The following is a 14,718-nucleotide window of genomic DNA, read 5'->3' on the forward strand; positions in this document are numbered from 1 at the left end:
TGGAATTGATTGGAATAATTTTTACCACAGTAATAGCAGAGAAGAGGATTTTTTGAAAGTAATTGGTGATTGTTTCTTAGATCAACTTGTAACTCAGGGTACTCGACTGGACGTGATTTTGGATCTAGTTTTCTGTGGCCTGGAAGGTTCTGTTCAAGGGTTATGTGTAAGGGAACACATTGGAGATAGTGACCACAACAGTATTGGATTTGGGATTAAATTTGATATACACAAAGTAGAGAATTTTAGGTTTGTCCCCAATATCAGAAATACTGATTTTGTGGCACTTAGGCAGAGTTTGAAAGTTTTTCCTTCCGGATTGGACGATAGCGATGTGAATCTTCAGTGGGCAGAGTTTAAGGAAAATCTAGCGAAAACGGTTGGGGATCATGTTTCATTTAGGAGAAAGGGTGTCAACACTAAAATTTGGCCAATGTGGTTCTTCAGGGAAACTAAAGACGCTCTAAATTACAAGCAAGCCGCTTTTCATAGGTTTAAAGAAACTGGTCACTGTGCAGATAGGCTCCACTATTGTAAGGTATGGTGTAAATTTAAGTATTTGGTACTGATTCAGAAAAGAGAGTTGGAGCATGATAAATTTTACATAACCTAATGACTTTAAGTAACATATTCAGGTTATGTATCTACTTAGCAGAGTAACTATAAAGATGAAAAGACGAAGATATTATTAGCGAAACTTTATTCCAACCAACTAGATGATCGCCATTTTAAAACTTCAAAAACTACTTAGTGTTGCCAAACAATAATAAAGAAATATATATAAACAATAATACAGCTTTAACACTTTCCCTTATTATTGTTTAGTGTTCCTGAATGTTCTTTTGCAGTTCTTAATTCTAAATCAGTCCTATTTTGCTGCGCAGATTTAGAATCCTAGGGCCGTAAAGTGGCTTAGTAAAAAGGTCAGCTAACTGTAGTTCAGTAGGAACTCGCTTTACAGTAATTTCTTCACTCGCTACCATTTCTCTCACAAAGAAATGTCTAATCCGAATGTGCTTTGTTCTCTTATGGAATTCTCCTTGATTCTGAGATAACTTGACTGCTGCCTCGTTATCCACTTTAAGTTCTGGTACCTGCTTTAAATTTGTTATTTCCTTGAACAATCTCTTAAGCCAAACTAATTCTCTAGCTGCTTCACTAGCTGCAACTATCTCCGCTTCTGTAGTGGAAATTGCTACAGTCGACTGTCTTTGACTGCACCATGATATTGCTCCACCAGCGTAAATACAAACAACACCTGTTGTTGAACGCCCTGTTGTGGTGTCTCCTCCATGGTCAGCATCACTATAGCTTTCTAGAATGCCTTTCTTGTATCCTGATTTGTAAACTAATCCTTTGTCTAAAGTTCCTTTCAAGTATCTGAATATTCTTTTGACTCTTTGCCAATCTTCTTTACTTGGGCTTTCTAAAGCTCTGGAAGCTACTCCTACTGCATAAGCTATGTCAGGTCGAGTTCCTGTCATGATATACATTAGTGCTCCTACGGCTTGTCTATAGGGAAATGCTGTCTCAGTACTCTCTACTTTCCCTGATTGAATACTGTCTTTGATAATGGGTGTAGACACAGGATTACAATCACTCATGCCGAATCTTTCAAGAACTTTCTTCGTGTAGGCTGTTTGAGATAACTTTATAGAATCATCTTCCTGACGATGAATCTCAAACCCTAAGCAGTATTCAGCAGGTTTTGTTGTAATTTTAAATTCTTTCTTCAGATCTCCAAGAAAATTTTCTAAGCGTTTTTTTACTTGTTGACGCAACTAAACCATCATCAACATACAGAACTAACATAAGTAATTCCCTATTGCTTCTTCTAATAAACAAGCATGGATCTGCTTCACTTCTTACAAAACCAATTTTACGCAAATATTCTCCAAAACACTGGTTCCAGCACTTTGGCGCTTGTTTCAGACCATAAAGACTTTTCTTTAAGTGGCATACTCTGTCAGTACCATCTTCATAGCCTTCAGGTTGACACATGAAAATATCTTCTTCTAACTTGCCATACAAAAAAGCTGTTGAGACATCAAATTGTACTAAACTCATATTTTCACTTGCTGCTATACTAAGTAAAGTTCTTATGGTTCTTGCAACTGGACTGAAGGTCTCTTGAAAGTGAATTCCTTTCCGTTGAGCGTAGCCTTTTATTACTAACCTTGCTTTGTATTTATCAATACGACCATCTGGATTTCTTTTTATTTTGTAAACCCACTTGCATGGTATCGGCTTGACTCCTTTAGGTAGTTTACATAACTTCCATGTCTGATTATCTTTCAGAGAAGTCATTTCACTGTCCATGGCTTTTTTCCAGTTGTTCACTTCAGAACTTTCTATAGCCTCTCGATATGTTTCTGGATATTTTTCATCATAGACGAAGGATTCAATTTCCATGATGTATTCTTCAAATCGCTTTGGTTTCTTTATCTGAGAACGATCTCGTAGATTCATACCATGTGAAGACTTAAGTTCATCCATCCTCTTCATCTGTACTTTCAGTTTCGGTATCGGACATGTTAATACTTTCCTCTCTTAATTCTTCTTCCTCTTCTTCACCTATTTCTTGATCTGGTGGATGATTTATTGAATCTGAATTTTCCTGTAAGACTGTAATATGTTTTTCACACTCTTTCATTTTCTCATGAAAAATCACATCTCTTGACAGGATTACTTTTCTTTCTTCTTCTATCCAAATTCTATAGCGTTCATCCCCATTATAACCAATCAGAAAACCTTTTACAGCTTTCCGATCCATTTTCTTTCTTTTCTGTACCGGCACATGAGCATAACAAAGTGAGCCGATTATGCGCATGTGTTTTATCCTTGGCCTTTTTCCAAACCATAATTCATGTGGACTGGCGTTTTCCACGGATGAAATTCCAGTTCTGTTTAAAATGTATGCAGCTGTATTAACAAGCTCTGCCCATAAAAATGCTGGAAATTCGATTTCTTGGTTGGAATACTTTAGCGTTCTGGCCATTTCTACAATCGTTCTGTTTTCTCTTTCGCTCGTTCCATTTTGTTCAGGTGTATATGGTGCTGTGAGTCTCTGAATAATTCCTTTCATCTGAAGAAATTCTCGAACTTCTTGGTTGTCGAACTCACCACCATTGTCACTAAGGATTTCTCTAATTGAATGTCCCAAATTTTCAGCATGAGCTATGAACGATTTTAGAGAAAACACGACATCCGACTTATCTTTCAGAAAGAAAACATACCGGTACTTAGAATAATGATCTTTAAACACAACAAAATACTTATACTTTCTGTGTGACTCTTCGAATGGTCCACAGACGTCAGTCGACACAAGTTCACCAACTCTTGTAGCTTTTGGTTTAGTGCCGAACCTTAAACGATGTGCTTTACCATATATGCAAGGCTCGCATGGCTCTTTATCAATATTCACTTTGATATTAAATTCATTTTTGAGCATATTCCTAACGTGACGCTTGTCTTGATGTCCCCATCGACTGTGATATAATTGCAGTAAGGAACTTTTACCGCTATGCGTATCTGCAATTTGAACTTCGATTTCTTTTTCTGGAAGTATTGGCTCTAGAGCAGCCCTGTAGAGAGTTCCACATATACTTCGAGTGCCATACAGCTTCACTTCATTGTTGATCTTCAACCAGCATTCAGTAGGAGTAGAAGTAAACTCACTATTCTGATTTCTATCCTGAGCAGCTAACACTGAAAACAAATTTCTGCTAATTCCAGGAACATACCAGACATCTTTCAACTCAATTACTTCTGTATTTCTTCCAACTGAAGCTTTGACTAGAATGCTTCCTTTCCCTAAAGCTGTCAACACTTCTTTTCCTGCCGCTTTGATAGTATGGGTGCCCGAAGAAGGAAATGTCTCAAAATTGCTAAAATAAATAAATGTGTTAGTAACATGCCTTGTCGCTCCGTTATCTATCCAAAATGTGCTTGTTTCCCTTTCTGATAGGAAACTTTCTTCACAATAGGATGTCATTGCCGTACTTGGCGATGAAATATTCACTTGATTATTACAGGACATATTCTGGAAGCTCGAGCTTGGCTTAGGAGGTCGACCATCTGCAATCCATTTGGAACATGACTTGACCCAATGTCCAACGGCTTTACAATAATTACAAATATTTTTGTTGCTTAACTTGTTCTTGGCTTGAAATTTCTTCGCATGCGCTTTATTTTTAGACTTGGCGACAACAAGAGCTTCTGCAGCTTTTTCACTTCTTTCATTGTTGTCGGCGAAATTTCGCTCAAACATACTTAACTGAGCAGCCAAATCTTCAAAAGGCTTTTCTTCATCTTTTGCAAGAAGCATCCAACTTGATTTGAATGATTTGAAGTTACTTGGCAAAATATGTAGAATTTTGCATACGAGCAACATTTCTGGAAGTTTATTTTCCCCTTTAGCTATGAGCCCGTTATTCAGCTCATTCCACAAACTACTTAATTGTGCAACATGAGTTGAAATGTCATTTCCAAAAATCCAATCAAACTTAAAAAATTCATTGCAGATTTTGAACAGTTGATCCTTTGATGAAGCTTCAAACAACGTTTTCAAAGCATCCCAAGCTTCAAAAGCTGTCTCTTTGTCCATAATCTTTTGATAAACGGAGTCTGTTACTGTACTTGCGATCATACTCTTGGCATAACTGTTGGCTTTGCGGTATACATTGGCGCATTTTTCATACTTTTTGACTTCTGCTGCGTCTGCTGTACTAGGTAATTCTTCAGGTTTCTTTAACTTACCATCAATTACTTCCAATGCTCCTTCGTGATAATCTAATATATCTCTTACTTTCCGTTTCCACATTGGAAAATCTGCTTCTCCAGATAACGGCTTAACAGTTCTTGATAAATCCATCTTTGAACTATTTCTTTTTCGGATTTAACTTAGTCTCTGCTTTTAATCTTTTAAAAACGCAATGAGCTTGCTGGTGCCCATAACCTGATAAATTTTACATAACCTAATGACTTTAAGTAACATATTCAGGTTATGTATCTACTTAGCAGAGTAACTATAAAGATGAAAAGACGAAGATATTATTAGCGAAACTTTATTCCAACCAACTAGATGATCGCCATTTTAAAACTTCAAAAACTACTTAGTGTTGCCAAACAATAATAAAGAAATATATATAAACAATAATACAGCTTTAACAGAGCAAAGACTGGCAGATAACATAGACAGGAATCCTAAGAGGGTTTTTGCATACGCTAATTCGGGGAAAGTTCAAAATAGTCATATGGGCCACTGGTTGATGAGCACGGAATTTTGATTCAGGACAATAGTAGTATTGCTGATGTTCTTAATTAACTTTTTTTGAGCGTTTTTAATGACAACTGTATCTCAACAGTTGACACCAGCAAGACACAAGCTATAGTACAGCTTGAGGACTTCCTATTTTCCAGGGATGACGTTTTACTTCATTTGAAAAAAATTAAAGAGCCTAAGGCTCCAGGACCAGATAATATTTATCCAAAAATTTTAGTTGAATGTGCAGAGGAATTAGCAGATGTAATTGTAAATATTTTCAATGTTTCTTATAACTCGGAGACAGTGCCAGATGATTGGAAGCTGGATAACAATACACCGCTCTTCAAGAAAGGGTCTAAAGTAGTGCGGGAAATTATAGACCTGCGAGTCTAACTTTGGTGGTTTGCAAAATTTTTGAAACATTGATAAAAATTAAGATAGTAAATTTTTTAGAGACTAGTTTTCAGTACGGTTTCAGGAATGGTAAATCTTGTGCAACTAATTTATTACATTTCTATGACAAAGTTACCATGGCTTTAGACAACAAGAAGCCTGTATGTTGTTTACATTGATTTTCAAAAAGCTTTCGATAAGGTACCGCATGTTGCTCTACTTAGCTGATATAGGAATAGGATAGAAATTTTTCATTTGAGTAAAAAACTGACTGACCGGAAGGAAACAAAAGGTAGTTGTGAGGGGAAATTATTCTAAATAGAGTGAGGTTTTAAGCGGGGTTCCTCAAGGATCAGTGTTAGGGCCTGTTTTGTTCATTGTTTTTATGAACAATATTCAGAAAAATATTTCTGGGAACATGAATTGTTTTGCTGATGATGCCAAAATTATGGGGATTGTAGAAAATGAAGAACAAGCAAATCAGCTGCAAGAGGATCTAGATCATATTACGGAGTGGGCTGATAAATGGGGCATGGCTGTTAATGTTGGGAAATGTCAAGTGCTACATTTAGGGCATGGAAATAGGTGTACAAGTTATTATTTGAAAGGTTCAGTCATTAGTCAGGCAAAAAACGTTACTGATCTAGGCATCTTAATAAGTCAGGATTTAAAGTTTAGTCAACAGTGCAGCATAGCTAGTAACAAAACCAATAAGATGCTTTGGTTTATCAATAGATCTATTTCAAACAAATCTAAAGAAGTTGTTCCGCCCTTATGTAGGAGTTTGATAAGACCTCATTTGGAGTATGCTGTTCAGTTTTGGTCAGCTTATCTTAAGAAAGATATTAATGTATTGGAAAGGGTACAAAGGCGGGCTACAAGGCTAATAAATGGACTTTCTCATTTAGACTACGATTCCAGGCTTAGAGTGCTAAAAATGTACAGTCCTGAGCAGAGAAGAGACTGAGGGGACATGATTCAGTTGTTTAAATTTATTAAAATGAAAGATGTTATGGGGCTAAAGTTTAGCACTGAAAACAAAACAAGGGGTCATCGTTTTAAGCTATTTAAATCTCAGGCTAACATAAATATTAGGAAAAATTATTATTTTAGCAGAGAAGTGGAACCTTGGAAGAGCTAGAGATGGTTATGAGCAAGGGAGTAGATAATTTTAAGAGGGCCATTGTTCTTCATTGGGGATATTAAATTGACTAGGACCAGCCTAGCTGGGACCAGAGCCTGTTGCTGGTCGTCACTTTTGTGTTTGTATAACTTCTGTTTAATCCATGCCTTAGTTGATCTGTAAAACTAACCAGTAGGTTATTTGTGAGGGAAAACGTGATGGGGCCTTTACAAATAAAAGCATAAATTACTAAATTCAAGAATGGGAGGTGCGCTCATACTAAAATTTGAAAAAGTAGGGGATTGTTTGTATTATAATTTTAAAAAGTGAGGTTACACCACTGCAACAAACGGCACAAAGGTTTTTTTTTTTTTTTTTCTTTTAATCCTAAATTTTTGCTTATTGGGAAAGTTATGTTAGAGTAACAGTTTTAAATAGAAAAGTTTATTCTTCAATTGAAATAATTATTGATTTGAAAGCCTTCCATTTTTACAGAATGGAAATTTTCACTCAAAAGTGTTTTATGTAAATAGCAAATGATGCAAATATGTATAATTTCATATAAAACATTCATCAACATGTTTAAATTGGTTTTTCTCTTCATTAGATGTCCATAATTTCCGGCTTTGAAGCAGATAAATTAGATACAGCACCATTATCAGCTTTAGTTTCCAAACTTAATGCCTGTGTTAGTCAATTAGAACAATTTGCTGTCAAAGTTCATGACCTCCCTGGTGCTGGAAACATCGGTGGAAGGGGAACAAGTGCTTTAAAGTTTTTCAATACGCACCAATTGAAAGTAAGTTTTAATTTACGTTTACCTGTTTCATGCTATGAAATTCGAGATGCAACATTAATATTGATGTTTCCTAAACATTAATGTTTTTACTATCAATGTATGAGAATTGGGATAAAATTGTGGAGGATAAAAAGCCATAGGGCTCAGCCTTTGAATATCTGGAATAATAAAAAAACAAAGACATAATCAAATAGTATTGCTAATTTTTCTCCTTCCGAAAAAAATATGATTCTCCCATACATAAATCTCTGAGGAGAGTCTCTCCTCCAGGTCAAAGTTTAGGTTTTAACCCCTGTAAAACCTTCAAATAGTGCAGCATCTGTTGCGGGTCTCTCTTCTTAACCACTAACAAGTTGTTTGAACACAGTTGTGACAATAAAGCTAAGTCCTTGATTTAAAAAGGGGGAATATTTCTCAAGAACCTAGCAGATACTCTATGCTTCATATTCTTTCGACTTTGCTTTTGTCTGCCTTTGTATTTTTTTGTTTTTTTCGACTCGAATCCAGCAGCCTTCGGTCCCTCCTAAATTTAGAGAATTGATTTAAACAGTTTTCTGAATAATATTTGATTTTTCTGACAGTCCAAATTCCAAATGTGTCCTAATTTTAGAGGTTGTACTCTATTGTAATGGTCATTCTGTGCTCACTTTTTTTTAGGACTGTAGTCAGTTTTCTCACTACTTTGAAAGCTCCAAAAGCTCTCAACCCTTTGCACATGTGTTGATTTTAAAATTAAAGAGATTCAAAACCAGATTTCTTAGATTTACTTGAAGCAGAAGTTTTAGGTGTACAGTCACGCCCCTTAATAGCAAAACCATATATAGCAAATTTATGGCTATAATGTAGTTACTTCAATTCCTCATCAGGTTTTACTGTATATTTCACTTCTTAGAAGGATAATTTTTACTTAGTCTATTTGACTTTGTTTTATATGAGCATAAATATATTTGAACGCGGAATACTTGAGTAATACCTAAATTATATATAAGCAAAAGATACCTTTTTGGGCACCGAAAGCAATTATTACGTTATAATTATCTTTTTTGCGAAGATCTAACAAAAAAAATAATAATAATAGTAATAAACTAGCAAAATACTGAAAAATATCATGTAACTGGTAAGCAAATACAATTCTATGGGATTTTGATGGACGTATATTGCCATTTAGTTGGTAACAAAAAAAATCAGCATGTGATACAGATCACATTACAAAACCAGTTTTCATGCACAGTAAACCAAGCTACACTTTCAGTGAATGCACTAAAAAGTAGAATAATGATATACAATTATAAATCATAGTTTCAGGTTAAAAGAATTTCATGATAAATGCATGTACATCATGATAGGCAAAGTGCTACCTGTGTATAGGGGAAAACTTAAATGTCGACTAAAAATTTTTAGTGAGCAAAAAAAAAATGCTCTTTTGCCAGTTGTATTAAATTTTAGCACTACGGAAAAATGGCTTTAATTCTATTTTAGTGGTCACTTTTTTTTGAAGCTTATCTTTTTTTTTCTCTTTTTCGAGCTAAACTATCTATCCCTATACTTTCCCAAGATTATTGATTGATCTAATTAACTTTCATGATAAGAACGTAGAAAAAATAAAATAGTTTTTCACAATTGCTACATACAACATTCCTGTTTTATGTTACATTAGTTAATTCAGTTGTTTCAATTTATTAATGAAATTCAGTCCTCCTCCCTCTCCCCCTGCTTGTAAAAATTGTTTTACCTTTTAAGATATTTAAAAATATTTATTATATGCATTTTTTTAACCATTTGTTTCTCTTGTAGTGTAATTTGCAACGACATCCAGGTTGTACAAATCTGCGACAATGGAGGGGAGGCCCAGTCAAGATTGATCCGTTGGCTTTAGTGCAAGCTATTGAAAGATACTTAGTTATACGTGGCTATGGCAGAGTGAAGGTAAATTTTGTTTTCCATTTGTCCACATGGGAGCAACTGGGAGCTTGAGCAGTGGTGTAGCTAGGGTGGGGCAGAGGGGGTGGTCTGCCCTGGGCGGCGATTCATCACCTTTGATGCGGGAAAAACCTAAATAAAGGAATCATACTTTAAATCTATTACTGGAGGCGAAGAAAACCCCCCTAAATATTCAAGAAAATACCCTGACTTCCTAAAGTCGCCAAAAGCACTGACTTCAGTTTAGATGAAGATTCGAGAGAGAACTCTCCCCCCCCCCTAAACGTTGCTTTTAACTGCGATTTTTTATGTACATTTATAATATTTCCCCGAGATAAATGTCTAACATCCACATCCCCCCCCCCTATTTTTGTAAGAAAAATGCAGGTTAAATTAGTTTCCCTTTTCTTCCTTAAATGAAGTTTTCAATTTGTTTAATAATTTTCGATGGTTTAATATAGTGTCCCAATGAAAGGGCAGCAAATAGAGGAACCACCCCGTGCGTCTGAAACTGTAGCTATGCCACTGGGCTTGAGCTCCACTATAGCAATTGATAATTATAACGTTTAAATAAACTATTATAACGTTTAAATAAACTATTATAACGTTTAAATAAACTAAAGACACATTTTATTCATGACAAGATAACTCATCCATTTAACATGAAATTCTCGGACTGCCCCACCATTGGGTAGTTGAATACTATATTATCAAAACTTTGAAAAATTTTAAAGAAATAATAAATCATTGCTTTTATAACATTTCTTTAAAATCTGATGTTTCTAATTCTGGTCTGAATTATCATGAAACATAAACTTTAAGTCTGAGGTATTTTCTTTTCTCTCTCTTTTTGTTTTTGTTCCAAAATTCATTTTGTTCCAAAATTGAGTTCTTAAGCATTGATGTGTATCTTTTCCTAGCTCCAACATGTAATTTAGGAGGAGACAAAGCCTCAGCTCAAAGTATTTTTAAATTGTCCAAATGTTTTGAAAATTATGAAAACGTGATTTTTTTCAAAGTTATAAAGAAACTTTTTATGACATTGAAAATCTGGAAGCAAAAGCTAACACTTGGTTTAATTTTTGGAAAAGCAAAACTAATCAAAACTACTTTAAAACTGAAAAACGTTTCCCTTCAGTTAAGAAGAAACTTATTCAACAATTTCATCATCTACTTGCATTAAGGAAATGTCGGTGAATTCCCTTAGGCAAGTGGTTGAGACACGGTTAAAAAGTATGATGGGTTAACCGTTTACCCTCCAATGTTCCAAAAATGGAACATCATATTTAACTGAAAATTTTCCCAAGAAATAACGTTAAAATAAACAAGTTTTTTGTAACACAGTTTAGTCTTACTTCAAAGTATTTTTTGATTTTCAGCTTGATTTTTTATATATTTTCAATTATTTATTGCGATTTTTCAAAGATGCGTGTTTTTTTAGCTTTTTGCAACTTTTTCTTATAAAATTTACCAAAAATTGGCTTTTTCAGAAAACTTGATGATATTTATTATAGTTGTGAAAAATACTTCAATGTATGATTTTAAAATGCTTGTAGAAATGTACAATGATATTTCCAAAAGGTGTACCCCTTCAAAATAGCATGTTCCAATTTTGGAACATTGGCGCTTTTAGGGAGTCAAATTTCCAAGAAGTTAATCGTTCGACTTCAAAGGGGAAATTTCATTTTTCGTTATATATGTTTCTTTTTTCTTCTCATTTTGAATGTACTCTGATGTAGATGTTGGCAAAACCAAGTAAGTTTATATTTTGAAAGGATATGACGTTTCGTTAGCAAAGAAAATAATAACAGTCTACTGTTTGACGGACAATATGGCTCCGAATCCACACCTGCTTGGACAGCTGCATTGTGACGTGATGATAAAAAATATTAGTGAGCGTTTTATTCTTCATTTTAAATGCAGTTCAATAATTCGCTAGCTTTGTTTTCGAGCGAAACGAAATTCTGTTTGACGTATACCAACTGTTCATAAATGTTAAAAAATGTCTACAAGATTTCTTACTGTAGAACAAGCTGTGGCTTATTTAGAGACATTGTCAGATTCGGATTTGTCAGATGTAGATATATGCCAATTACCCCCTGATGAACCAGGCAATATCACTGAGGAAGAAGACATTATAGAAGACGAGTTACAACCTATTACACCAATTGATGTATGTGGACAGGTGGACATTTTTTCCGCCAACTCTCGTGAAAATTTAACAAAAAAATCGGAGGAAGAACAAAGTCTGAAATCATTAGATAATAAAAGTAAAAAGCGAATGAAAATGGTAAAAAAGAAAAAGTTGGAATTAACAGGAAATAAAAGTAGAAAAAAAAATGAAAATGGATTTAACATGGGAGAAGAAAGCTAATTTTCAGAAACTGATTTCGTCAGAAAGTATTGAACCGCTTCGACACACATTTCCGAATATAGTGGATTTATCTCCAATTGATTTATTTTTTAAAATTTTACCTTTGCAGTATGTTGAACACTTAGCAAATATGACAAACTTGTATGCATTGCAAAAAGGAGAATCAATAGATGTTGACAGAGATGAAATCCTACAATTTTTCGGTTTGCTGCTATTGAGTGGGTACCATTCCGTTCCTTCTGAAGATATGTATTGGAGCAGTGCAGAAGATACATATGTGCCAATTGTACCAACAGTTATGCCTCGAAATCGTTTTCGAAAAATTAAAAACAACTTTCATTTGATGGACAACCATGGATTAAAACAAAATGACAAACTTGCAAAAGTATACCCTATTTACGAAGAATTGTGTAAAAACCTTCAACAATTTGGTGTATTTCATGAAAAATTGAGCATAGATGAATCTATGGTTCCCTACTATACGGTCAGCATTCATGTAAAATGTTTATTAGAGGAAAACCAATAAGATTCGGCTTCAAAATTTGGATGCTGTGCTCTTCAAGTGGATACCCATATTCCATGGAGATTTATTCAGGCAAAAAAGAAGGATCCCCTGATGTGCAATTAGGATCCAGAGTTGTAAGTGATCTATTATCAGTTTTGACTGACACGTCTAAGCATGGAGTATAGTTAAATAACTTTTTTATATCATATGACTTAATTTCTCAGCTATCAAAAAAAGGTGTACGAGCAACAGGAACAATTCGTGAAAACAGAACTGGCCATTGTCCACTGAAATCCAAAAAAGCCCTTTCTAAAGAAGATCGAGGAAATTTTGACTATCGATCTGATGGATCAGTGTACATGTGCAGCTGGAATGATGATGCAGTGGTTACAGTAGCATCTAATTGTTATACACATGAGCCACTTGCATCTGTAAAACGTTACTCAAAGGTGCAGAAATGCAAGATAGATGTGCCACAACCTCATCTTATCAAGAGATACAATGAAGGAATAGAGGGTGTGGACGTCTTGGATAAACTTTTAGAAACTACAGACCTCATTTGAGGAGTAAAAATTGGTGGTGGAATCTTTTTAGTAATGCTCTGAATATTTCAGTTTTAGCTAGTTGGTTACTTCATTGTGAGTTACACGAAGTCAAGATGAAGCATTTAGAGTTCCGAAGAGAAATAACAACTCGCCTCCTAAGAAGAAAAGTACGAGTGGAAAGTCATCCAGGGCCTCGTTGTCATTTACATAAACAATCAAGAATGTCTGACGGACATTATATTGTATCTGCATCCCAAGGACGTTGTGCGGTGTGCAAAAAAAATACGACTAAGAAATGTTTCCATTGCGACAAACGACTTCACCAGCAATGCTTCCTTTCATATCATGGGCATTAGATATTTCTGTATTGGATTTTCTGAATTCTGGTATGTACATAAATGCAATTTGAAATATTATTTTTTCCGTAATAAAGTATGCTAAGATAAAAACCGCATTCAAAAACCTCTTAGTTTAAAAAAATTCTCTGAAAAAAAAAAAAAAAAACTTCATGCAAAACGCCAATGTTCCAAAAATGGAACACACTGAAAAACATAGTAAAAAATTTTTTTCTGGAAATTTTATTTTATTTCTGTATTTACTAGACATAAATAGACATAATTTCAAAAAATTACTCAAATTTGATCTTCCGTCAATAGTTCGGCGGTTAAACGGTTAAGGGCAGCTGCCAAGTTTGTGCTGGTTAAGTGTTCAAGGGAGTTGAGTTGAAAACCTGAATATGGGTGGAATTACTCATTAATAAGATTTCTCAAAATAAACAAAACCTGTTTCCTTTTTCAAAAAAGTATGAGATTATGAAAATATTACACAATTCTCTGAGCTACAATTGCAACTTTATTAATGTAGTTCAGTCTTAAATGTGCTACATTGCCAAAAAGATTTCTGTTTTATAAAATATTTATTTTTATTCCAATCGAAATATCATTTAAGCTTTTGCATCACTATCATTATTAATCATATGCTATTTATTGTGATCATTATAATTATTGTTAATAGATTGAAAGAAAATTGGTAATATCTATTGATTCTAGAAGTGGAATCTTAAAACATTTCACTTACAAAAATGATAGTTCCTTAATGCTGATCTCATTACTCTTAGTCGTTCACAATGCACTACTTTGCTGCAGTCAGGAAACTTTCTTTTAGTCATGTTGTATAAATTCTTACAATTTTAAAATTATCAAACTCAAGCTATTAGTGCAGAAAAGCGGATTCAAGCAATTTCTTAAGACAAAAATTGGGAAAATTGTCTGGTGCAAGTAGAAGCAAATTTATTAGTTGCCACTCCATTTTTTCAGGTCGCGACATCTTTTGCAAATCAGAAAAAAAAACGAAACAACAAGTTAGCTATCAAATTGCTACTAAAGCATAAAATTTTTTAGTTAAAATAAATTTTATTGTAACTAATTTGTGGTATTGAAGTTAATTATAATAAATGAAAATATTTCATTTTCAAGGAAGAATTTTCATGGTTCGTGTACTTTCAAAAAATGTTAAAATATCTTTTGTGATTGAATTTTGTGATTAATTTTTTTAAGTACATTTAAAAATAATTGTATCTTTTTGACGGCATTTTTAGTGGGGTTTCTGAGATTTTATTTGTACACTCAAAACATCTGATTACGTTATGAAACTTTTTTTTTTTTGAGAAACTGGCTTTAACTTAAGTACATTGAAGGCGTTGACTTATTTAAAACTTTCATTTTACTGAACTTTTAATTAATATCTCATTTAATAAAAATATTTTTGCAGTCTTGTCAACATAGAGCCTGCAT

General features: G+C 34.1%; 1 protein-coding gene across 6 annotated transcripts in view; it reads left to right on the forward strand.

Annotated features, from left to right (window-relative positions):
* Nucleotides 1-14,718, forward strand: part of LOC129218440 (E3 ubiquitin-protein ligase TRIP12-like) — a 246,296-nt gene that overhangs the window by 156,323 nt on the left and 75,255 nt on the right. For all 6 annotated transcript variants that reach the window (XM_054852706.1, XM_054852710.1, XM_054852708.1 and 3 more), the window contains 2 exons: nucleotides 7,390-7,581; nucleotides 9,376-9,507. In XM_054852706.1, the coding sequence (XP_054708681.1) occupies nucleotides 7,390-7,581; nucleotides 9,376-9,507 (324 nt within the window). The remainder of the gene's footprint in view (nucleotides 1-7,389; nucleotides 7,582-9,375; nucleotides 9,508-14,718) is intronic.

Source organism: Uloborus diversus, chromosome 3, assembly GCF_026930045.1.
Source record: "Uloborus diversus isolate 005 chromosome 3, Udiv.v.3.1, whole genome shotgun sequence".
Lineage (NCBI taxonomy): Eukaryota > Metazoa > Arthropoda > Arachnida > Araneae > Uloboridae > Uloborus > Uloborus diversus.